Genomic DNA, 23,881 nt, shown 5'->3' with positions numbered 1-23,881 from the left:
AAACAGTTGAAAGACGCCTGAGACAATAATCCATAGCATTCTGGAAGACGAGAGGAAGTGGGAGGCGGTGATGAGGTATTCTGAAAAGGTACTGTGCCTAGGAAGACCTAGACGTAGCTGCGAAGAATATGAATGCAGAGGTCTAGTCGCAGACACAATGAGAATGATATGGATAATCACCAGATATGGGGTCCACATCGAAGTAATGCGAAAGCGGTTTTGAGGTGGAATTAATCCCCAGGGGTGAAACAGGGTGGTTTTTAGCCGGTACCGTTGTTAACGGAGTTCGGCATAAGGCGAGAGACGAACACGTCACTTGCGTGAAGCATTTCCTCATCCCGACCCGCAAAAAAATCATCATGCACCTAAAATGTAAAATATTTGACTAAAGAAAAGGGCACCCTAATATCGCTGCTTAGTGCCTAGCTATTTACTATGCTGAAACATATATACATAACTTTTTTTGCCTTCTTGCTTTCATATCCTCTCTCATCATACCACCGCAAATCATAGAAAAACCAATACATACTTGTGTTGCATGCAGCCAGCTCTCATCTCTCGATTGCGCTTACCTTATCACTGTCATTGGCAGCAGAATATTCGATAATATTAATGATCCATAAATGACCGCCAATGTTGTGGTGCCCAAAGCTTTATCGGAATTCACTGAACTTTGCAGATTTGAGGTGCCATGGAATGCTGTGAAGTGTATCATAAAGGCCAGGCCAATCACTATAACATTTTTGGTAATGACAAAACGTTCACGCGTCTCATATCGAGATATGGTACGTGTTTGTGATGGCTCGTTGGAATTATCGCCCACCACTCCATTGCCAGCAACTGTGTCATGCTGATATTGATGAGATGGCTCCACGCCATCAATGTAGCTTAACTCTCGTCCCGTTTCGGCATCCATGATGATGGGTGGCAGTGATACAAAGAAATCCCTTTAATGCTTTTAATTGAACTGTAATAAAGAGCAAATATAGAAGCAAATTGATGTTAGTGTGACGCGTACAAAAATATTGCAAAATGTTGTAAGGTAATATATGGCAACAGATGTTGTTTATTAAAAAATATATATCTTCTTTTATTACAATGTGAACATTTAACCCCGACACGCATAACTATACAAGTAGAAATCAATTAGCTTTTCTTGGGGCTTATTTTCTCCTTTAGGTTTTTTGATTGTGTGGAAAAGAAATATAGCAGCAACTAAACATCCATAATTTACAACTCATATATGCGGCTGCGGTGTTGTACTTTAATAAACAGGAGGCAACTACCTATATGGAATGTCAACAGCTTGTTTCCTTTTTTTGATACCCTACAGAAGCGTCCAAAGTTATTTAAACTGGAGATGTTTCGAGACAAATAGTTCGAGAGATGGGTATCAATTCCAAAACTACTTTAAACTACCACATATTAACTTCAGGGGATGAGTATAGCAAGAGAAGAAAATCAACTGAAATTCCATATTCTTTCTCTAAAGACAAAATTCATAAAAAACTTCTATAAACAAAAAACGTCAACAAAATTATGTCGAAGGATGTAGGTTAGGTTAGGTTAGAGTGGCTTTCCTTTACAGACTCGCTTAGACAATTTGTAGTACATTGTGATACTGCAGTAGCGACAGACCAAGGCCTCCGGTGGGAATCGAACCCACGACCCCCAGACTGGCAATCCGAGCACGCTACCAGGGCGCCTCTCAAAGGATGCAATTTTAATAAAAACTTTATGACTTTTTCTGCAAGGACAAAACTTTAACTGCGAAGACCTCAACCTTATTTCACATCCGTTATTTCACATACGTCGGATCCATCACCAAGGAGAGCCCCCAGGTGCATAGTTCGATGTTTTGCTGTACCTTATCGTTAAGCCGCAGCACCTGCACCAGCACCCAAAAAGAACACAAGAATGACCAAAAATCGAGGAAAGACAGTTGCCGGGCTCTAAGGGTGATTTCCAAATCCCTGGGCGTATCGACCGAAGTACATCGGATCCATCACCAAGGAGAGGCCTCAGGTGCATAGTTCGAGGCGTTACTTTACCGTGTCGTTAAGCCGCAGCACCTGCAGTAGCACCCGAATAGAACTCAAGAATGACCAAAGTTCGAGGAAAGCCAGTTGCCAGGCTCTAAGGGTGATTTCCAAATCCCTGTGTCGCATCTACCGAGATCGACGCGTAGTTATTCACGCATTATCGGACTGCACTGCCGTTATCCCTGTACAATCGGTCGAATCTCGCTTTTGGAAGCAGTACCGTATACATTAAGTGGAACGTTCTCCCAACTCTAATCTATCGAGTTGCTATGGGAGAAAGCTCATTCAGTCCCATTCTGATGCCCCCATGTTGTTCCCTGTTCAGACCAATTTCTGGTAAAGAAACATGTCAGGGACCTCTGTAGATACCTTTACTTTCATAAGCTATGACAGGACATTTGTCCAACACGCCAAATTTAGAATTGTTTTTCAAACGCCTGGATCTTCTGCCATCGTTCTCCAATCTTTGACACCAAGATACGAGATATCTTTTACTACTTGAACTTTTTATTGGATTTTTGGTCGTCCCGGTTTGTGTGTACCACAGTGTTCGCCTGCTGAAGACCACCGTAGCGCAGAGGTTAGCATGTCCGCCTATGACGCTGAACGCTTGGTGCGAATCCTTGCTAGACTATTGAAAACAAGTAAAAGCATGCTTATTTCAGCAGGGTCGAATCTTGGGAACAAACCATCATGGATTCCGTTAAAATATGGGAGCTATATTAGGTTATAGACCGATTCGGACCGTACTTCGTACAGTTATTTGAAGTCATAACAGAACACTTCATGCAAAATTTCAGCCAAATCGGACAAAAATTGAGGCTTGTAAGGGCTCAAGAAGTAAATTGGAAGATCGGTTTATATGGGAGTAATATAAGGTTATAGACCGATTTAGACCATACTTGCCACAATTGCTAAAAGTCATAACAGGTCACCATGTGCAAAATTTCAGCCAAATCACACAAAAATTTCGGCTTCCTGGGGCCCACTCAAATCAAAAGATCGGTTTATAAGGGAGCTATATCAGGCTATAGACCAATTTAGACCGTACAGCAAGGAATTTCAGCCGGATGAAAATTGAGGCTTCCAGGGGCTCAATAAGTCAAATCGGAAAATCGGGTTACGTGGGGTTCTTGACGGATTTGGATCGTACTTGGCACAGTAGTTGAAAGTCGTAAGAGAACACATCATGCAAAATTTTTGCCAAATCGGACAAAAACATTATTATATCCTCTCTTAATTTTATACACACTCTCTTATTTTTATACACACCACCATAGGACGAAGGTTTACCAATCTAGTCATTCCGTCTATAACACCTCGAAATATTGATCAGAACGGCACGCCGTTCGGACTCCCCTATAAAAAGGAGGACTCTTATCATTGAGCTTAAACTTGGCTCGAAGGACACACATTGATATGAAGTTTGCCCCTGTTCCTTAATGGAATGTTCATGGCCAAATTGAATTTGCAACCCCATAATATGTAATAATTTTATGTCCGTCCGTTTGTCGAAATCATGGTAGCGGAACGAAGAATGATATCACCTTAAAATTATGCACAGATACTTCCCTTTTATTTAGGTATTTAGGTCATATTGGTTCAGATTAGGAACATACGTCCAAAATGGTCTTTCGATTGGACTTTGAAGGACCTTAGAAGCCTCAATTATTATCCCATTTGGTGCATGATATGTTTTCTCATGACGTTCAACATGATAAGTATGGTCCAAATCGGTCTATAATCTAATATAACTTCCATATAAACCGATTACACGATCGGTGATCGGTTAATAACCAATAACACGCCTTGTATCGAGCATCATAGGCACTGAGTATTCAAGCAAGAGCCGGTGACACTAGGCCTCTCATCGAGATTATGGTCCCTCACTGAGACTCTGGTCTCTCACCGAGACTCTGGTCTCTCACTGAGACTCTGGTCTCTGACTGAGACTCTGGTCTCTCACTACGACTCTGGTCTCTCACTGAGACTCTGGTCTGTCACTAAGACTCTGGTCTCTCACTGAGACTCTCCATCGATACCGCTGACTGTCCGCGACTGCAGTTGCAGCTACTCCGTATAGAGCATTTCACTATCCGCAACCTGTGGACGCGCCTGGTAGCTCCCAGCTATGCTTTTCGTGTTTGAAAGCAAAATTCTGTAGGTAAGGTTATGTTTAAGTGTCATTCTACAATTAGACACATTTAAACATTTTCGTCCATTGCGATACCCCACGAAAAGGAATAGGAAGATGCCTTTTTTTCGCCTAAAGTTCTATAAACATTTAGATAAACTCTTCAAAGGTATAACCTTTTTTTTTGTAAAATTGTTTCTTTCATTCTGCCATCTCCTCTTAGAAGGAGACAACAATAAAAATCCCCCAAAGTGAAAGAACTTTTCTTGACTTAAAATAGGCCATCAACAATGTCGACCTTTAACATATGTTTTCTTATAACTAAAAGCCACTGTATTGCTTATCTAAGCTGAAAACAAAGAATTTATAAACTTTTGGGTCATATGTCAGCCAGCAGTAAGGTAATTTTTATGTCACACAAAGAAGAAAAAAACAAAAACAAGAAATGGCTATCAAAATGAGAAAAATAACAGCAGCAGTGGTGTCAAAGCAGAAACAATAAACAGGAAGATGTATCGGGCAACATTTAGTAACGAAATATGTTAGGAGGATATTAATATCCGTTTTGGCAGAGGTGTATTGGGAAACAAATAATAAATTAAACAAAATCGTGTATGGGCTACATTACTTTACTATAATTGGCTATGACAGAACATTTGTCCCATTAGACGAACGTAGAATAGCATTCCAAGAGCCTTGATCTTCTGCGCTCATTCTAAAATCTCTGACAATAAGTTTCGTGGTGTTTCCCAACACTTGATCTTTCCACCGGGCTCTTGGTCTTCCCGGTTTGCGTGTGCCACCATAATTGCCTCCAAAAGACTTCTTTGCTGGAGTTTCTACATCCCTTCTGACAATATGACCTAGCCAACGCAACCGTGGTATTTTAGAATAGAATAGCGTTCCAAGCGCCTCGATCTTCTGCGCTCCTTCTATAATCTCTGACGTCAAGTTTCGAGGTGTCTCCCACCACTTGATCTTTCCATCGGGCTTTTGGTATTCCCGGTTTGCGTGTACCACCATAATTCCCTCGAAAAAAAACTTCTTTGCTGGAGCTTCTACCTTCCTTCTGACAACATGACCCAGCCAATGCAACCGTTGTATTTTGGTACGTGTAATATGTTATCGTCGCCATACAGCTCATACAGCTCTTGATTCAAACGACGCCTATATTCTCCATTAACGCAAACTGGTCCATATATTTTTCGAAGAATCTTTCTCTCAAATACGCCAAGCATTGCCGCATCTGCTTTCACAAGTACCCATGCTTCAGAACCATATAACAGCACGGGTAGTATCAGTGTCTTACGATAAGCTGCGTCCTTGCTGGAAACCTCGTTCGGTATAGAAAGGTTCGGAGAGATTCAAGTGTCATCCTACAGAGTGTTATTATTTTGAAGGGATACTAAACTCAGACATGGCTTGAAATACTTTTGAACGGCGGCTTTGTTGTCAACGAAAAGTTGGTAGGTGTTGATTTATCCTTCTCGGGTCTTCTTCAGGATTTGGCGTAGAGTGAATATCTGGTCTATGGTGGATTTACCAGGTCTAAAGCCGCATTGATAGGGCCAATTCATCTCTTTGACTTTAGGTTTTAATTTTTCCGACAGTACGTTCGAGAGTGTTTTGTATGAGATGGGGATGAGACTTATTCCTCTGTAGTTGGCACATTCCGTCTTGTCACCATTCCTGTATACGGGACATCGTAAGCTGAGGTTCCAATCAGGGGGTATGCATTCTTCTAGCCAGATGCATACGCCTTATCAGCATGTCGCCTCCGGTCTTAAATAGTTCAGCGGGTAACCCGTTGGCTCCTGCTGCCTCGTTGTTCTATAGTCGGGTTCCGGCATTTTATACCATCATCAGGAATTGGTTTGGCGGTATACTCTTCGCCACCATTGTCGGACATTTGCAGGTGGGAAAAATATTTTTTTCATATTCAGCATGCTATCTGTGTCAGTTACCAGATTCCTTTCTTTGTCTCTGAAGAACGATGTGCCTGCACCAAAGCCATCGGTTTGACGTTTAATTCTTCATATATGTATATCTCATATATGTATATCGCCCGATTTTTACTTTAAGAGTCACAGCAAGCGCATTTTTTGACCCATCTTGCCAAAAATTTTGCAAAACGCTTTCCTCGACGACTGTCACAGTATCTAAGAAGTTTGCTCGAAATCGGTTCAGATTTAGGTATAGCTCCCATATATATGTTATAGGTTATGAGAAATATTGCAAGAAAGTGCTCATTTTTTAACCGATTCTCTCGAAATTTTGCAGGAAAGATTTCCTTATGACTCTCGATTTTACAGGTGAATTTCATAGAAATCGACCCAGATTTAGATATAGCTGTCATATATATATATATATATATACAGGGTGGCTGATGAATATTGCTACAATGATGAATATTGCTACATTTTTTTTTCGGTGTATGGAATACATTTTTCTTTTATTCATGTTAAATTAAATTATTAAATTAATTATTAAATTATTATTAATTAAATTAATTAATTAATTAATTAAATTAATTATTAAATTATTATTATTAAATAGAAAAAAAGTTATTACATTTTTTTTTGGTAGCGGCTTTCATCAGCCACCCTGTATACATATATATATATATATATATATATATATATATATATATATATATATATATATATCGCCAGATTTTCACCCTAGGAGCCACTGCAAGCGCATTGTTTGACCAATCTTGCCAAAATTTTGCACAACGCTTTCCTCGACGACTACCACATTATCTGAGAAATTCGCTCGAAATCATTTCAGAAATACATATAAATCCCATATATAAGTTCGTCAGATTTTGGGTAATTTGCAATAATGTTGTCATTTGTGAACCGTAGTTATTACAGTTTGAACATATTTGCTCGCCGAGGTTCATCAAAATTGTCTAAGAATTGGATATAGCTCTCACAAAAGTCGGTACCTCCCGACTTTTGCCTTTCCTTACTGGTTTTGTATTATGATTCCATGCCTTTTAAATATTTGAAGAGCCTTCGACTACTTCACTTCCCTTGACTATTTCACAATTAACGCTTAAAGCTTAAGCGTGCAGCCCGAGTCATCTTTACCTCAAGGATCATCTGTTCTAACATCGCATTGCGGACAAATGCATGTTTTTATTCTTGCTATTTTTAATCCGCCTTAAGCGTACACCCGCAAACAAAAATGTATGTGAGAATATTTTAACGTAGTAGTGAATGAGGAAGAAAACACAAAGAGTGTCAGTGAGACAGAGAGAGAGAGAGAGAGTTGTATATTCCGTATAGGTACAGAAAGGTGTGAGCCCAAAGGTGTTGTTGTGTGGGGGAAAAATCTCCTGCCACCATCGTCGTTGTCGCGGCGTCGACGACTCAGTGTCAAGTCAATAAAATGTAAACAATTTACGATGTTGACATCCCACATTTCACGTTGAACAGAGTTAAGTGAAGAGAAATTTCAATCCGTTACACATACCACAACAACAACACCAACAAACAAACCAGAGGTAGCAAAAAACAACAGCAATGCAAAGAAAAAATAGTCCATTATAAACGGATGTTGCCACTGTAAACTTGTCGGAGAGCAAAGAAAAATATTTTGCACGTCCCCAACGATGGTTGGGTGTGTGTACGCGCGAAAGTGTCTCTATGTATTAGTGAACGTAGTTTCTGTGCCAGCCACTTGGATGGGACTGACTTATCAGAACGTGTTGACATTATAAAGCAATTAACTAAAAACGTGAAAAATATTAAATCTTTAATTTTAAAATTTCTTAAAGGGTTGGTAAAGAAATTTCATCGTAAGTAGTTTGATAATATCAAACTATATTTTGATATCAACCATCGAAGCATGGAAGTAATTTATTATGCCATTCCAATTTTTATCGAAATATCCAATTTTATGATCAACATATTATGATGGGGGAACATTAATTTTTGTCAATTCATTTGGAACACATCGAATATCCGACCGTATACGGTATATTGATCGCACAGAACCATATTTTCCGCAGATTCTTGAATGGGGCATATATAGTCTATATTAAGATTTAGCTGCCTTACATACTGATCTTATCAGTTATCAGCCGATTTCCGAACTGGAATGGCCGCAATCTTTATAGAGAGGGCGCAGTATACGCACTGGCGGGTGTGTTAGTGAAAAACGGGGTAGACATTACTGCCCCACAGGAAGTATGATCGCTCGGGAAGGGCTCCATAACAACACCCTCAGATGACGCCCTATATTATAGCTGCCATTGAACGAGGCATGAATTTGGCTGTGTATTTTTAGTTAGTCAGAGACTGAAACACCTTGTGTCCTGGTTTATTCTGGTGGATGAGGGGCTATCCACACTCAGCATAAGAGCCAAATTCTTCAGCCTTATTAGCGCCTATGCCGCGACGAAAAACAAGGACGAACAGACTAAGGATATTTTCTACGAACACCTAGGGAGAGAATATGACCTCTGTGGAACCAAATTAATCACGTTGTAATAGCTGGAAGGCATTCATCCAGCGTGTTAGATGTACGATCGAGCCGTGGAGCGAATATAGATTCGGATCATTACCTTGTTGCAGCAAAGGTTCGCACCCGTTTGAACATGACGAGGAAAGTACGAAATGCCACTGCAAGGAAGCTGGACATTGAAAAGCTGCAAATACAACAGATGGCAACGGCATACTCCACTCGACTGACCCAACTGCTTGATGGAAGCACTCGTTGTTGCGATGGTATAATGGGGCAGTGGTAAACCATTGCCAACGCGAAATCCGTACTTGGGTACCGGAAGATGCTACTGAAGCCAAGAATGCGGCATATGCAGCAACACTGCAATCAGTAGCAACGCCAGATGAAGAAGAGGTATCGGGAGGGAGGAGAAACGTCTAGTCCGCAAAATGAAAATGGAAAGACATGAGTGTGAGTGAAGTTGGATGTACGGGAGTCAGAATGAAGTCTGGAAATTCTGCCAAAGAATTAAACATAAAATCGATGGTTTTGGTGCAGGCACATCCTCCTGCAGAGACGGCGAAGGAAATCTGGTAACTGACACATATAACATGCTGAGGTATGGAAAGGAAGCTGGACATTGAAAAGCTGCAAATAGAACAGATGACAACGGCATACTCCACTCGACTGACCCAACTGCTTGATGGAAGCACCCCTTGTTGCGATGATATAATGGGGCAGTGGAAAACCATTGCCAACTCCATAGAAAATGCCGCGAAATCCGTACTTGGGTACCGGAAGATGCTACTGAAGCCAAGAATGCGGCATATGCAGCAACACTGCAATCAGTAGCAACGCCAGATGAAGGAGAGGTATCGGGAGAGAGGAGAAACGTCTAGTCCACAAAATGAAAATGGAAAGACATGAGTGTGAGTGAAGTGGAATGTACGGGAGTCAGAATGAAGTCTGGCAATTCTGCCAAAGAATTAAACATAAAACCGATGGTTTTGGTGCAGGCACATCCTCCTGCAGAGACGAAGAAGGAAATCTGGTAACTGACACAGATAACATGCTGAGGATATGGAAAGAATATTTAAAACAACTGCTAGTGTCCGACGTTGGCGGCGAAGAGGATACTGCATAACCAATCAATGATGACTGTGTAGAATGTTTACTTCCTAGTCAGAATGTGGTCCAAATAGCAGTAACCCGTCTGAAGAACAACAAGGCAGCAGGAGCCGACGGGTTACCCGCTGACACGCTGCTAAGGCGTATGCATCAGCTTGATTGCGCAATTTGGCTAGAAGAACGCATACCCGATGAATGAAGACTCAAGTCCCGTCTCGTACACAGGAAAGGGTACAAGAGAGTATCTGCCAACTATAGAGGAATAAGTCTCCTCGCCATTGCATAAAAGATACCATCGAGCATATTGTGTGAAAGATTTGATTTTAAAGTCAACGAAATAAATGGATCCTTTCAGTGCGACTTTAGAAATCCACCATTGATGTTAACACTGTGTCAAATGATAGAAACGACCAGAGAAGGACATGTCAACACTTACCACCGTTCTTTGACTACAAAGCAGCATACGACAGCCCCTACGTTCAAATGTATTTCAATCCATGTCTGACTTTGGTATCCCGGCAAAACTATTACGATTGTGCAAGATGATACTTGCTGATACACTCTCCTTAGTTAAAATAGAAAAGAGCTTCTCCGAGCCGTAGAAAGTTGAACTTTATCTACTTCGGCACCGTTGCGAAAGAAAAAATGACACCAGCTTTGAAATAAAACCAAAAATTGTATTGGGTAACAGATGCTACTTTGGATTGAGCAAGCAGTTTTGGAGCAAAGCCACTTTTTGATGGACAAAAAATCACGCTATAAAAGACACTGCTAATACTGTTGCATGGCTCTGAGTATGGGGACTTATGAAAGCATATGAGGTAGTACTTGGAGGGTTTGAGAGAAAGATCCTTCCTAGAATATATTAATCAATCTGGGTCAATGGAGAATTTGGGTGTCGTATGAACCTTGAATTGTATGAGCTGTTTGACGTTGATAGCATAGTTAAAGGTAATAAATACAACGGTTGCGTTGGCTAGGTCATGTTGTCAGAATGAATGAAGGTGCTCTAGCGAAGAAATCTTTTGAAGGCGACGTTAATAGAACACGCAAAAGGGGAAGACCAAAACTGCAGACACGGTAGCAGTTGTGGTGAACAGCTACAGAATGTGGTCCTTGCAGAATGACCGCCTACCGTTACGCCTGAAGGAACTGCCCCGGCAAAGCAAAGTTTTTCTGGCTTAACTCCTACAGAGCAAGGATTGATGCCAACGTGCAGAATGTGTGTCCTGATTGTGAACACGTCACCTGTTTAACTGCCCAGCTGGACCCACTTGACTCAGACCCAGATCCCAACTCACGAAAGTCGCAGAGTTTCTGGATCTAGATATTCAACAGAACCAACCAGACGAAAGACGAACCAAAAATGCCATGGCATGATCAAGTGTAGTCAAAGATTTCATCGATATTTGATTGGACAAATTTTGCTAGAGAACTGTAAAATTTAGTTTTAAAAAATCTTTTGTTGTCGTGTTCTTTGGCTACACTCTATTTTCCATTACTGCATGCACTTCCTGTGAAAACTGTCTATTCACCTCTGACATTCATTCATTCATACAAATACAAATACAAATAAAAGCATTGAACAAACAAAAGGTAACAAAGGCAACATAACGACACTATAAATTGATGTCACATATGACAGAATGCTTGCTGCTGCGATTGTTGTCATAACAAATACAAAGTGAGGAATATATTAAGGAATGATAGAGGAGGTTGTATCATGATTGTGTGTGTGTGTAGCTACACACACACTTCTACATGAGTTAATGCTAGGCTGTTCGCCATTCACATGTACCTGCATGTGGCCTCAGGATTTATGATTATTGTTTGCCATACAAAGCGAGAAGAAGCATCATACATAGGTGCTCAAACTCAAGGCTGAGTTATACCAAGATTTCTTTATCTGAGTGCCCACATAGGTCCATTTAATTGGTCCTTTAGGATTGCTAGGTACTGCTTTTGAATTGTTTGTGTGTATATTTGAGTAGCCGTAACTGTTAGAACGAAGGATAGCTTCGGCATTTATAGGTTTCTTTTGTTATGACCAATCAAAGTTCATCAAAGAAATGGACAATATAAGTGCACAGAGTGAAGAGGGTGGCCATGTACGATTTTTTCGAAATAAACAACTACATATGTAGAGAGTTTATCAAAAAACAAAATGGTGGTAAGCAAGATTTAAATGAAGTTGTCTGTCCGGAAACACTTTTCCTGTTGACCCATTAAAAGCCTAAAGAGAACATCCGCTTCCTAATGTGCGTCTGCAGACAAAAAATATGTCCAATGCAAACGATTTCATCGAAATCACCTTCTAGCTCTACAAGGTTCTATGGTTTGGCGGTTTGCATGAGTGTAAAGTTGACACTTAATTGCATCACCATCATCAAGCGCTTCTTAGCATTTTCTCATAATTCCATGAATATCTAGTTATCCATATCTAAAATCCTTCTTTACTTCATAGTATTTGTTGGGAATCTTCCTTGTTGAAAATATGTTTTCCGAAGATCCAAATGGGTCTCGTTGCCCTTTATCGAGTTTTCTGAGCAGTTATCGCCAGGAATAGTGAAGAAATGATGAAAAGTCACTCGAACTCCAACTATATAAAGAGGAATGAAAGCACCTGGTCTGGTGACACTGCCTGGGCTGGGAGTGAAAATCGGTCGATATATATATATGTACTAGCTGGAAAGGGCCTGTTTCGCAGCGCCTTCTCTAACTCTCTTATTTTATCTAAGAGCTATACTGGCACGGTCAGGAAAGTCCTGTTTGGGGGTACTGGTACGGCCTTTCAGATATTTCGCCGGAATGTGGATATCATATTGGTGCTCTACTCCCAAATACCTTTCATTTGAGCCTTATATCAGATTCGTTCTCTAGCCTCAAATACATTTAATTTGAGCCGCATATAGTTATTATTGGTTTGTAAATACATTAAGCGGGCTTTGGAGGTGGCGCGGCCCGCCTTGGTATCCCACCCTAAATAAGGATACCAAATTTCTGTTTTTGAGGTACTGGGTTCCCAAAAAAGTAATTGTGGATTTTTTAAAAGAAAGTAAATGCATTTTTAAAAAATCTTAGAATGAACTTTAATCAAATGTACTTTTTTACACTTTTTTTCTAAAGAAGAAGAAGACAGAAGAAAGAATGCAATTACAGAGCAATTACAGAGTCACAAAATTTGTCAACGCCGACTATATGAAAAATCCGCAATTACTTTTTGGGCAACCAATATTATAAACAACCTAAATTTTAAATTGCCCTACCCATCTCCGATATCTGGAGTTTTTGAAAATAATGCAAGGTGGGAATCCGCCCATTACAGTTTGGATCTACTTCATGCTCTTGGTTTTGTTGGTGGATTGGAGTAGCCAAACCCTTTGTCCAGAAAGTGAATATCAGATTCTTACTCTAGTCCCAAAAACCTTATTTGAGCTAAATATATCTATAGTCGGTAAATTAAGGGGGAGTTTAGGTGAGGCTTCCCTGAAACACTTAAACGGATATTTGAGCCTCTTATTGTCATAATCCACAAATATATTAATTTTAGGGGGTATATAGGGTAGGGCGACCATCCACGCACTTAGCCCTTAAAAAATATGAGCATCGTGCTTTACTCTCAATTTTTTTTATTTGAGCCTCAATAGCCTTTGGTTTAGGAGGAGTTTATGGGGTGGGACGACCCCCGAACACTTGGTCTCAAAATTGGATATCAAATTTGTTTTCTACTATCAAATATCTATTATTTATTGCCATAGTAGGCAAACATGGCCGGTTTGTAGGAAGTTTAGGGGGCGAACCCTGAAATAATATCAGCATCGTGCTAGAACACGAGTTTGTTTGGCCCTATGATGTCAAGCATTTTGTCAAGGTAACGATCAAGATGGTTCAGATCCATAATAATTATTTTTTTTGGTTTGGTTATCTACATTCAAAATTACATTTCAAAGCTACCACTTGGGATATCACATTTTTAAAGATCTGCAGGTCCTCCTGTGTCTATCCCAATTTGAGCGTAAAAAGTGTACAAATACAAATTGTACTCCTTTCATTTGAGTACAATATATCTTCGGTCGTCCTATATGACAGTTTAGTGTTGTTTTTACTGAGGGGAGAGGGTCGCTCCCCCGACGCTAAGACCCAAATGACAATTTATTTCAGTCCTCTATTGTCGCGATATACATGTCCTGCTGAATGGCAGGAAGGCTGAACGTGACCCAGATTCTGGAATCCTTATATCTATGATAGATTCGAACTCTGCTGACGTAAACCTTTCTTTTAAATCACATATTATCCCGCTCGAACTACACGTCCCATTGAAAGGTACGGCAGACTCCATTTCAAATATATATACCAGATTCGTACTCAGTTCCGAAGTACCTTTCATTTAGCCTCAGACACCAAGGAATACATTTTAATATAAGTTTGTAACTATACATTTAAATACCTTTCATTTGATATCCATATTGTACCAATCGGTAAATATGTCCTGCTGGGGGGTTTTGGGTAGTGGGGAGGCACCAAGGAATACATTTTTATGTCAAATTAGTACTCCTCATTTGATATCCATATTGTCCCAATTGGTAAATATGTCATGCTGGGGGATTTTGGGGGTATGGGGAGGCCCCTCAGACACCAAGGAATAAATTTTTGTGTCCGATTTGTACTCTACTTCTAAATACCTTTCATTTGATACCTATATTGCCCAAAGCGGTGAAAGATTTCTGTTGGGCGGTTTTTTGATGGTGGGGGACCCCCAAAACACTTTGGGCGAAATGTACGTAGTCTACTTTTAAATACCTTTCATTTGATACCCATATTGTCCTTATCGGTAAACATGTCTGTGCGGGTGGGTTTTGGGATCGGGCGTTCCCCCAGGTTATTTGACCCAAAAATTTCATGGAATTCGGTTGAGCCGTTTTTGAGTCTATACGGAACAGACAAACAAACAAAGCTCAACAATTTCATTTTCATACCCACCACAGTAGAATAAATGGTATATTCATTTAGTCATTCCGTTTGAAACACATCGAAATATCAATTTCCGACCCTACAAAGAACAAAGTAGTAAAATTCTAAGATAATTTAACGAAGTCCGTCTGTCCGTCCGTCTGTTTCAATCACTCTATAGCCTTAAAAAATTGTGATATTGAGCTGAAACTTGGTACAGATACGTCTTTTTGATGCACGCTGGTTAAGTTCTTGAACGGTCCCAATCGGACTACGTTTGGATATAACTGCTATATAGACCGATCTGCCGATAAAAGGTCTAATGCTCATAAATACTTAATTTTCTTAATTTTTGCTGAACTTTTAAACAGTGAGTAGTTTAAGGCTTCCCGACATCTAACCCAAATATGGTTCAGATCGGACTATATTTAGATATAGCTGCCATATAGACCGATCTGCCAACAAAGTGTCTGTTGCCCATAAAAGCTTCATTTGGTACCCGATTTCGCTGAAATTTTAAACAGTGGGTTACTTAAAACCTGGCGATATCTAACATAAATATGACTCAGATCGGACTTTATTTGGATATAGCTACCATATAGACCGATCTTCCGATAAAGGGTCTAATGCCCATAAATGCTTTATTTTTTATCCGATTTTGCTGAAATTTGAAACAGTGAGTTATATTAAGCCTCCCAATACCTGACCTGAATATGGTTCAGATCTGACAATATTGAGATATAGCTGCCATATAGACCGATCTGCCGATAAAAGCTCTGAAGTGCACCAAAGCTTTATTTTTTAACCGATTTCGCTTAAATTTGAAACAATATCGATATTAGGATCCAATATGATCAGAACCATATTTGGATCCTAATATCGGATCCAAATATGGTTCTGATCGGACTATATTTAGATATAGCTGCCATATAGACCGATCTGCCAATAAAGTGTGTGATGCCCATAAAAGCTGCATTTAGTACCCGATTTCGCTGAAATTTGAAGATGCCTGCCGACATCTAACCTAAATATGGTTCAGATCGGACTTTATTTAGACATAGCTGTCATATAGACCGTTCTCCCGATAAAGGGTCTGAAGGCCATACAAGCTTTATTTATTACCCGATTTCGCTGAAATTTAAAAAAGTATGTTATTTTAGGCCTCCCGACATCCCCACATGTTTCCTTCCAGACCAACGTACACAATGTGCGAAAATTTTCAGAAAATCGGTTCCGTTTGCATGAAAAACGGCAGAACTAATTTTCTCGAAATATTCGCATATTGTGTAGGTTGGCCTGGAGGGAACCATAGGCTATATACTTTTTCGGTATCGGTAGTGGGACGAACCCTCCTCCTTATTCCAAAAACACAACCCAAAATCAAAAGTGGACCGATCGACTATATGAAACTTGGGGGAACCGAATTTCATAAAATTGTCATACATTGTGTACATTTGTCTGGAAGGAAACATAGGCTATATAATTTTTAGATATCGGGTGGAGGCGGACCCTCCCCCCTACCCCAAAAACGCCGATGGTCCGATGGGTACAATAAGGGTATCAAATGAAATGTATTGGATACCAGAAAACGAATATGGTATTAAAATTTAGCTCCAAGTACCCAGCGGGCCCCCCAACACCAAAACTCCTCTAAACAGATATATTCAAAGTTCATGTCAATATGGGACTAAAATGAAAAGTATTAGGCAGTAGATTACAAATATGGCATAAAACATTAGGTCAAAGTAATGGAAGGTCGCCCACCTCCAAATACCCCCAAATGGTCATATTAGCCAACCATGTCTGTATGGGACCCAAATGAAAGGTATTAGGGAGTAGATTACGAATATGATATTTAAATTTCCGTTCAAGGCTAGGTGGCGCTTTTCCTCCTAAAGATACGTCAAATGGGTTATTTCACCCATTATGACCATATGGGACTCAAATGAAAGGTATTTGAGAGTACAAAACGAATTTGATATCTAATTTTGGGGCCAAGTGTTTTGGGGTATGCCCTAAAGCACCCCCTTATTTTAGCTTCATTTCGGTTGGGAATTAAGAAGGAATTTGATATCTATTTTAAGTGCAAAGTGTAGGTGGCCGCCCCAGCCCCAAAACACCCTCCAAACAGTTCATATTTACCGGCCCTGGCAATATCGGGCTCAAATTAAAGGGTTTTGGAAGTGCCGCACGAATTTGATATCCATATTTGAGTCGAAATGTCTGAGGTGCCATCCCTCCCCTCATGAGAACATTACCCTAAGGAAGAACATTACCACCAGGAATCGAGAAGGGGCAAATTCTCACACATCAATGAGTGCTATACGATTCAAGTTTTAACTCAATGATAAGGGAACTTTTTTTATAGCCGAGTCCGAACGGCGTCCCGCAGTGCGACACCTCTTTATGGAAAAATTTTTAAATGACCATGCATGGCATTGCAACTCGCAAATATCACCAACATTAAGAGGGGATAAAAACAGGATTTGAAAGCGTATAGCTTTATAAGCTACAATGGCACGAATTGGATATCCGCATTCGGGGCGAAGTGTCCCCATCCTAAAAAGATATTAGAGAGTTAAAGAAGGCGCAGCGGAGCGGGCCCGGTTCGGCTAGTATTTTATAAATGTAGATCGTTAGCGATTGTTGATGGCCCATCTCGATTCAGATTTGGATAAAGCCCTTATATAAACAAAGCCATCAATTTGATTTCTTCCTCGCACTTCTGCTTCTAGTCTGAATCGGTACATAGCCTGATAAAGCTACCATATAAACCTGTCTCTTGATTCGTTTTTTTGAATACTAACTGAGAGCAATTCTTATCTATTTATTGCTTGACCGATTTCCTCCATTTACAAAAGGCATTGATTCTAAACCAATAAAAATATTTGTTCACAATTTTAAGATGATTGGCCATTTGTTTTTTGTACACAAACTAACAGACAGACAGACAGAGGGATGGACATAGGTAAATCGAATTAGAAAAGCATTCTGAGTCATCTTTACCTTGCGGGTATTAGAAACAAATGTACTAAGCTAAAACACCCTCTAATGTCATAGTGGGCATAACGACTTAAATCTTTAGGCACCATCGTAAAATAAATATTTGTTTAGATTTTTGTAGCCTTTTCATGATTCTGCAAATATTTATGATTTACATTTGCATGATTTTCATTTGCATAAACACTCATTCATACTTATTCAGTCATTGCCAGTAGTGGAGTTCAGCAGGCCACATGTTGTGAAACCTTTTAAAAGACCTGCATTCTAAGACCTGTTACACAAATAGACTTTGAAAGGATTTAGTCAAACCAGAAGTATATAATATTATTAGGTTTCTCTCAAAAAAAAGTTGATGGGAAGTATGTGTTTTTTTTAATTATAGACCTGTTTTCAGTCCTACTTGGTAATGTGATAACTATGGTCAATATTTTAACCTCACCTTGAATTTTAATGAGTTTAAAGTTCCAAATCAGGCCTTATTAAAAGCTCCATTTACTTATGAATTCTACCGGTTATGGGTAGAATTGCGCTCATTGACATGTGCTCACATACATTCAACATAAAATATTTGTAATGTTTTGTTATCAAATATACATATAAGGTGTCCTTAGATTGTGTCACATGAAAATCATATTAAATTAAATTGAATTTCTTTTTGCCAGACTGTGATATTTCTGTAGTGTTTGAATGGCAGGATTCCCACACCTACCATGCCTCATAAATATGCGTGCATGGTGTGCGTGTGTATGTGTGTGTGTATAGGGGGAAAAGGTAAGTAAGACAGTGGGATGAATTTGTGCTTTGACTAATAAATGCGCCTTTTATGGGCCCATAACCTTAAATCGAGAGATCGGTCTATATGGCAGCTATATTCAAATATGGACCGATTTGTGCCATATTGCAAAAGTATGTCGAAGGGCTTAACATAACTTACTGTCCTAAATTTCGGCGACATCGGATAATAAATGCGCCTTTTATGGGCCCAAAACCTTAAATCGAGAGATCTGGACCTAAAATCGAGAGATTTGTCTATATGGCAGCTATATCCAAATCTGAATCGATCTAAGCCAAATTGAAGTAGAATATTGAAGGGCTTAACTTAACTCACTGTCCCAAAATTTCGGCGACATCGGACAATAAATGCGCCTTTTATGGGCCCAAAACCTCAAATCGAGAGATCTGGACCTATTTGGGCCAAATTGAAAGAGAATGTCGAAGGGCCTAACACAACTCAGTGTCCCAAATTTCGGCGATATCGGACAGTAAATGCGCCTTTTATGGGCCCAAACCCTTAAATCGAGAGATCGGTCTATATGGCAGCTATACTCAAATCTGGACCGATCTGGGCCAAATTGAAGAAGGATGTCGAAACGCCTAACACAACTCACTGTCCCAAATTTCGGCGACATCGGGAAATAAATGCGTCTCTTATGGGTACAAAACTTTAAATCGATAGATCGGTCTATATGGCATCTATAGTAAAATCTGGACCGATCCGTTAAGTTCGTCATTGAAGGATATGATAACATCTGTGTCACGGTGACTTCTTAGGTGATGGATTACAATCAGAAGATTGATGGGCCATGCTTTTGATTTGAAGTTCTCAAAAGACGACAATTAAGAAGGGGGTACAAGCAACATATATGTCACTAAGCCAGGGTGCCAGGTTTCCGAACACCGTTTATAGTGCCACCGCGTACTAACCATATTAAAACGCAGTAGTCGGGCGGTGCTATGGTATATCTCTCTTCCTTATAATACTCTGTACCACAGCAGTAGTGTAAAAATGCAAATTTTGCCCATAAACATTCCATTAAAGAACAGGGGCAAACATCTCACATATCAATGTGTGCAGTCCCATTTAAGTTTAAGCTCAATGATAAGGGGCGTCCTTTTCATAGCCGAGTCCGAACGACGTGCCGTAGTGCGACATCTCTTTTGAGGAGAAGTTTTTACATGGCATAGTACTTCACAAATGTCGCCAGCATTAGGAGAGGATTACCACCGCTGAAAATTTTTTCTGATGTACTCGCCAGGATTCGAAACCTCTGTGCTACGGTAGCCTCCTAGAAGTGGTGTTGGGTATACAAATCGACTCAAAGAGTTGTATGATAATAGGACCTGTCTTTGGCAGCATAGCAGGCAGTACGCCATCAGGTCCCATTGACTTGTATGGTTCAAACAAATTCACCACCCAGATTATCTTCCCCTTCCTCAACCATGTACAGTTACTCAACACTGTGTAGTGTCAGAGGAACATCGCTGCCATCCGGGTTAATAGACCCACCAGCCACGTACGAGCACCCAGAGAAGTGCGTAGCAGCCAGTAGTTCAAGCTTCTCAGAGCTAGATTGCGGCCAGGTTCCGTCATTTCTTAGAATGCTTCCAAGAGTTTTCAGTTACTCAATCGCTCCCTCTATCGACTAGCAAACACAGACCCATGGGACCCTCTTAGATGGATTCACCTCGTTGTTGTACTTGTTTAGGGATTTCCTGTAAAGGTATCTGTCCGCACGCAGCTTGATTATGGTTGTCCTATTATAGAACCGCATTCTCTCGGATATGTCAGAGGGAGGTTCTCCTCATAACCACTCAACATGTTTCCGATTTGGCTGAAATTTTGTAAGTAGTGGTTAGAGGGGCCCTCTTGGATGATTTCACCTTGTTGTTGTACTTGTTGAGGAATTTCCTATGAAGGTATTTGTCCGTACGCCGCTCGATTTTGTTTGCCCTTTGGCAAGGGCCTCCTCGAAGTCACTCTAAGCCTCCTCAAGTCGCCGTTCCACCAAAACAGGTTGCGATTTTATACACGGATAAGTCGGAGGGCAGTTCTCTTCATAACTATTCCATATGCTTCCTGCCAGCAGATTTGCTGCCAATTTAAGCACCTTGCTATCAATAAGAAAAGTGCTTATGGTTCGAAGCTTTGCTTTCTGGAGTTCCTGTATGGTGATTCATTGCATGTAGATGACATCAGATCGTAGAAGATATATGTGGTCCGAAATGGGGCAATTCTCAGACACAAATCGGTATTTAACCTGACATAGTCCCCATATAAACCAATATGCCGATATGACAATTGAGCCCCTGAAAACCGCAATTGTAGTCCGATTTGGCTAAAATTTTGCAAGTAGTGGTTAGCGAGGCCCTCTTGGATGATTTCACCTTGTTGTTGTACTTGTTGAGGGATTTCCTTTGAAGGTATTTGTTGGCACGCAGCTTGATTTTGTATGCCCTATTATAGAGCCTACTCTAAGTCTCCTCAAGTCGCCGTTCCACCAAACAGGTTGCGATTTCTTACACAGATATGTCGGAGGGCAGTTCTCTTCATAACTATTCCACATGCTTCCTGTCAGCAGATTCGCTGCTAATTCAAGCTCCTTTCTATCAGTAAGCAACGCACTTGTAGTTCGAAGCTTTGCTCCGCATTGCAGTTCCAGTTGTTCTTTCTGGCGTTCTTGTATAGTGGGTCGTTGCATGTAGACAACATCAGATCGCAGAAGATATGTCTATGGTCCGAAAAGGAGTATTCCACCTCCTTTAACCTAATATAGTTCTCATATAAGCCAATCTGCCGATATGATAATTTGAGCCCTTGGAAGCTGCAATTGTTGTCGGATTTGGTTGAAATTTTGCAAGTAGTGGTTATTACGACCTTCAACACCCATGGTAAGTATGGTCTAAATCGGTCTATAACCTGATATTGCTCCCATATAAATATTAAGATATCTCTTTTTGGTTTTTCATAAAAATTTTCAATTTTAATTTTAATTTCCGGAAAATTGCAATAGAGGCTAGGTTCTTCCGTAGCTTAGGATGTATCTACCATGGACCTGCAGAAGTTCATCATGGATAAGCTTTATTCTGCTCGCTCTTGCACATTCTTGCCTAAGCCTTATAGTCGTCCCAGTCCTGTGGTGCCCTTGTTGCTTTCGTCTTATTGAAAATTCTTCCACAACCCTTCGCTGTATCAACCAACCATGATGATCGTTCGAAATTTAGCCATATTTCAGCTGAAGCATATCTTGCTTGGAAGTTATGAAGAATTCAGTATTTCGACACTGTAACAAGAGTCTCTCTAGCTGCGATAAATACGCACATATCGCATATTTCTCGTTATCAAAATCCAGGAACCCTCTTTGGCTAAAACACAGTTCAGGTGTTGAATAAATTTCATTACTTATGGCGATAGCAAAAACGGGGAAAAAAAGGACAAATGTGCCATAGAGGAAAATGATGCCCATCATGCTGCAATGCACGTTTGACTGTTGCTTCTATGCCCCAAGGAGTTTCTCGCCAACCTTCATTTCCCTTGTAACTAACTGTATGTTTATGCCCAGTGTTTGTACCAAGCAGCAGTGGCATGTGGCATGCCAAAGGTGAAACGTTGGGCACTTGTTTTGTGCTCAATTGAATTGGAAGGCTGCATTGAATTGTGGTGATGGGGGAATTTTGTACAAAACCTAACCAGCTTCCCGCAAGTCATTTACATACACAGCACATATTGAGAGCCTCCGAAAGGCATCGAAATGCAAATATGCTCGCATAGATATCTTGTGAAACGGCATGGCGCTACAGCAGGCCAAATGCTGTCGCAATAAACTAAACATTCAATGAATCTCATGCATTTCACATACATACACCCTCACACCCACATCCGCACTTCAACCCGACACTATGCCATGCGTGAATATTACATGCTCACACATGTGTGCCAACTTTCAAAGTCGAAACCTTTTGGGGCCTCGCATTCCGATGCTGAGTGTAAAAGATTTCTTTTACCCTCAATTTCGATTTGATTTTCCTGATGGAGGATGGACTGCAATAGCCCAAAAAAAAAATAGTGAGATGAAAGCAAGTCCATGTCTTTCATTCACCCTGGGTTTTTATGTAAAACAAATTTCCTAGTGAATGATAATTCGTGGACATTCTCAGTGCAAAATCCAATAGCGTTGAAAATTTCAATGGCTAACAAAAACAATAGAGGCCATATTGGTGCTTAAGTAAGCATGTCTGCTTATAATGCTGAACTACAGGATTGAAATCCTGGAAGCACCATCACCTTCAGTTTACCAAAGAAGGATAAAGGAGTGGCTGGCTTTGATTAAAGGTCACCAGATACTATGTGATAGGCCATATATGTATCCCACATATTGATTACTGTAGAAATAGAAAGAGGAAACTAATGAGCATTAGCTTTGTTCATGTAGAGGTCTACAGTGCCTCGGGCTTTGTCTCTAGGTAAGGTGGGTTTTATCGATCTGGATGCTGAGTGATCTAGTTAGACAAAACGGTATGCTTCAGAGAGGGCAATCGCTGAGATCCTGCAGGAGATGTGTGCATAGATGCGCAGGATTATTGTTAAATGGGCATGAACTGCTGCTGCTCTAGGGATGCATATGTTTGCAAAAAATTTGACAAAAATTTTGTCTTAAGAGAAAAGTTCACAAATTTTTTATTAAAATTTTGAATTTTTTAGAAAATAATACTATTTTCCTAGGGAAAATTTTATTGTTGTTGGATTTCTATACCCTCCACCATAGTATGGGGGTATACTTATTTCGTCATTCTGTTTGCAACTACTCGAAACATTCGTCTGAGACCCCATAAAGTATATATATTCTTGATCGTCGCGACATTGTATGTCGATCTAGCCATGTCCGTTTGTCCGTCCGTCTGTCGAAAGCACGCTTACTTTCGAAGGAGTAAAGTTAGCCGCTTGAAAATTTGCACAAATATTTCTTATTAGTGTCTTGGATTGTAAATGGGCCATATCGGTCCATGTTTGGATATAGCTGCCCTACAAACCGATCTTGGGTCTTGACTTCTTGAGCCTCTAGAGGGCGCAATTGGTATCCGATTAGAATGAAATTTTGCACGACGTGATTTATTATCCAACAACTGTGCCATGTATGGTTCAAATCGGTCAATAACCTGATATAGCTGCCATATAAACCGATCTGGGGTCTTGACTTCTTGAGCCTCTAGATGGCGCAATTCGTTTCCGATTGATATGAAATTTTGCACGACGCGTTTCGCTATGACTTCCAACAACTGTGATAAATTAGTTTCAAATCGGTCAATAACCTGGCATAGCTGCCATATGAACTGATCTTAATCTTGACTTCTTGAGCCACTAGAGGACGTAATTCTAATCCGATTTGAATGAAAT

The 23,881-nt window shown here is 40.2% G+C and overlaps 1 protein-coding gene across 5 annotated transcripts in view; it reads right to left on the bottom strand.

Moving 5' to 3' along the window:
* Positions 1-23,881, bottom strand: part of LOC106083451 (UNC93-like protein) — a 362,273-nt gene that overhangs the window by 45,412 nt on the left and 292,980 nt on the right. For all 5 annotated transcript variants that reach the window (XM_059369267.1, XM_059369265.1, XM_059369268.1 and 2 more), the window contains one exon: positions 573-967. In XM_059369267.1, the coding sequence (XP_059225250.1) occupies positions 573-916 (344 nt within the window). In that variant the 5' untranslated portion in view covers positions 917-967. The remainder of the gene's footprint in view (positions 1-572; positions 968-23,881) is intronic.

The sequence above is a fragment of the Stomoxys calcitrans genome, chromosome 5, assembly GCF_963082655.1.
Source record: "Stomoxys calcitrans chromosome 5, idStoCalc2.1, whole genome shotgun sequence".
Taxonomy (NCBI): domain Eukaryota; kingdom Metazoa; phylum Arthropoda; class Insecta; order Diptera; family Muscidae; genus Stomoxys; species Stomoxys calcitrans.
The sequence above is the reverse complement of the archived record's forward strand: the minus strand, read 5'-3'. Positions and strand labels throughout refer to the sequence as shown.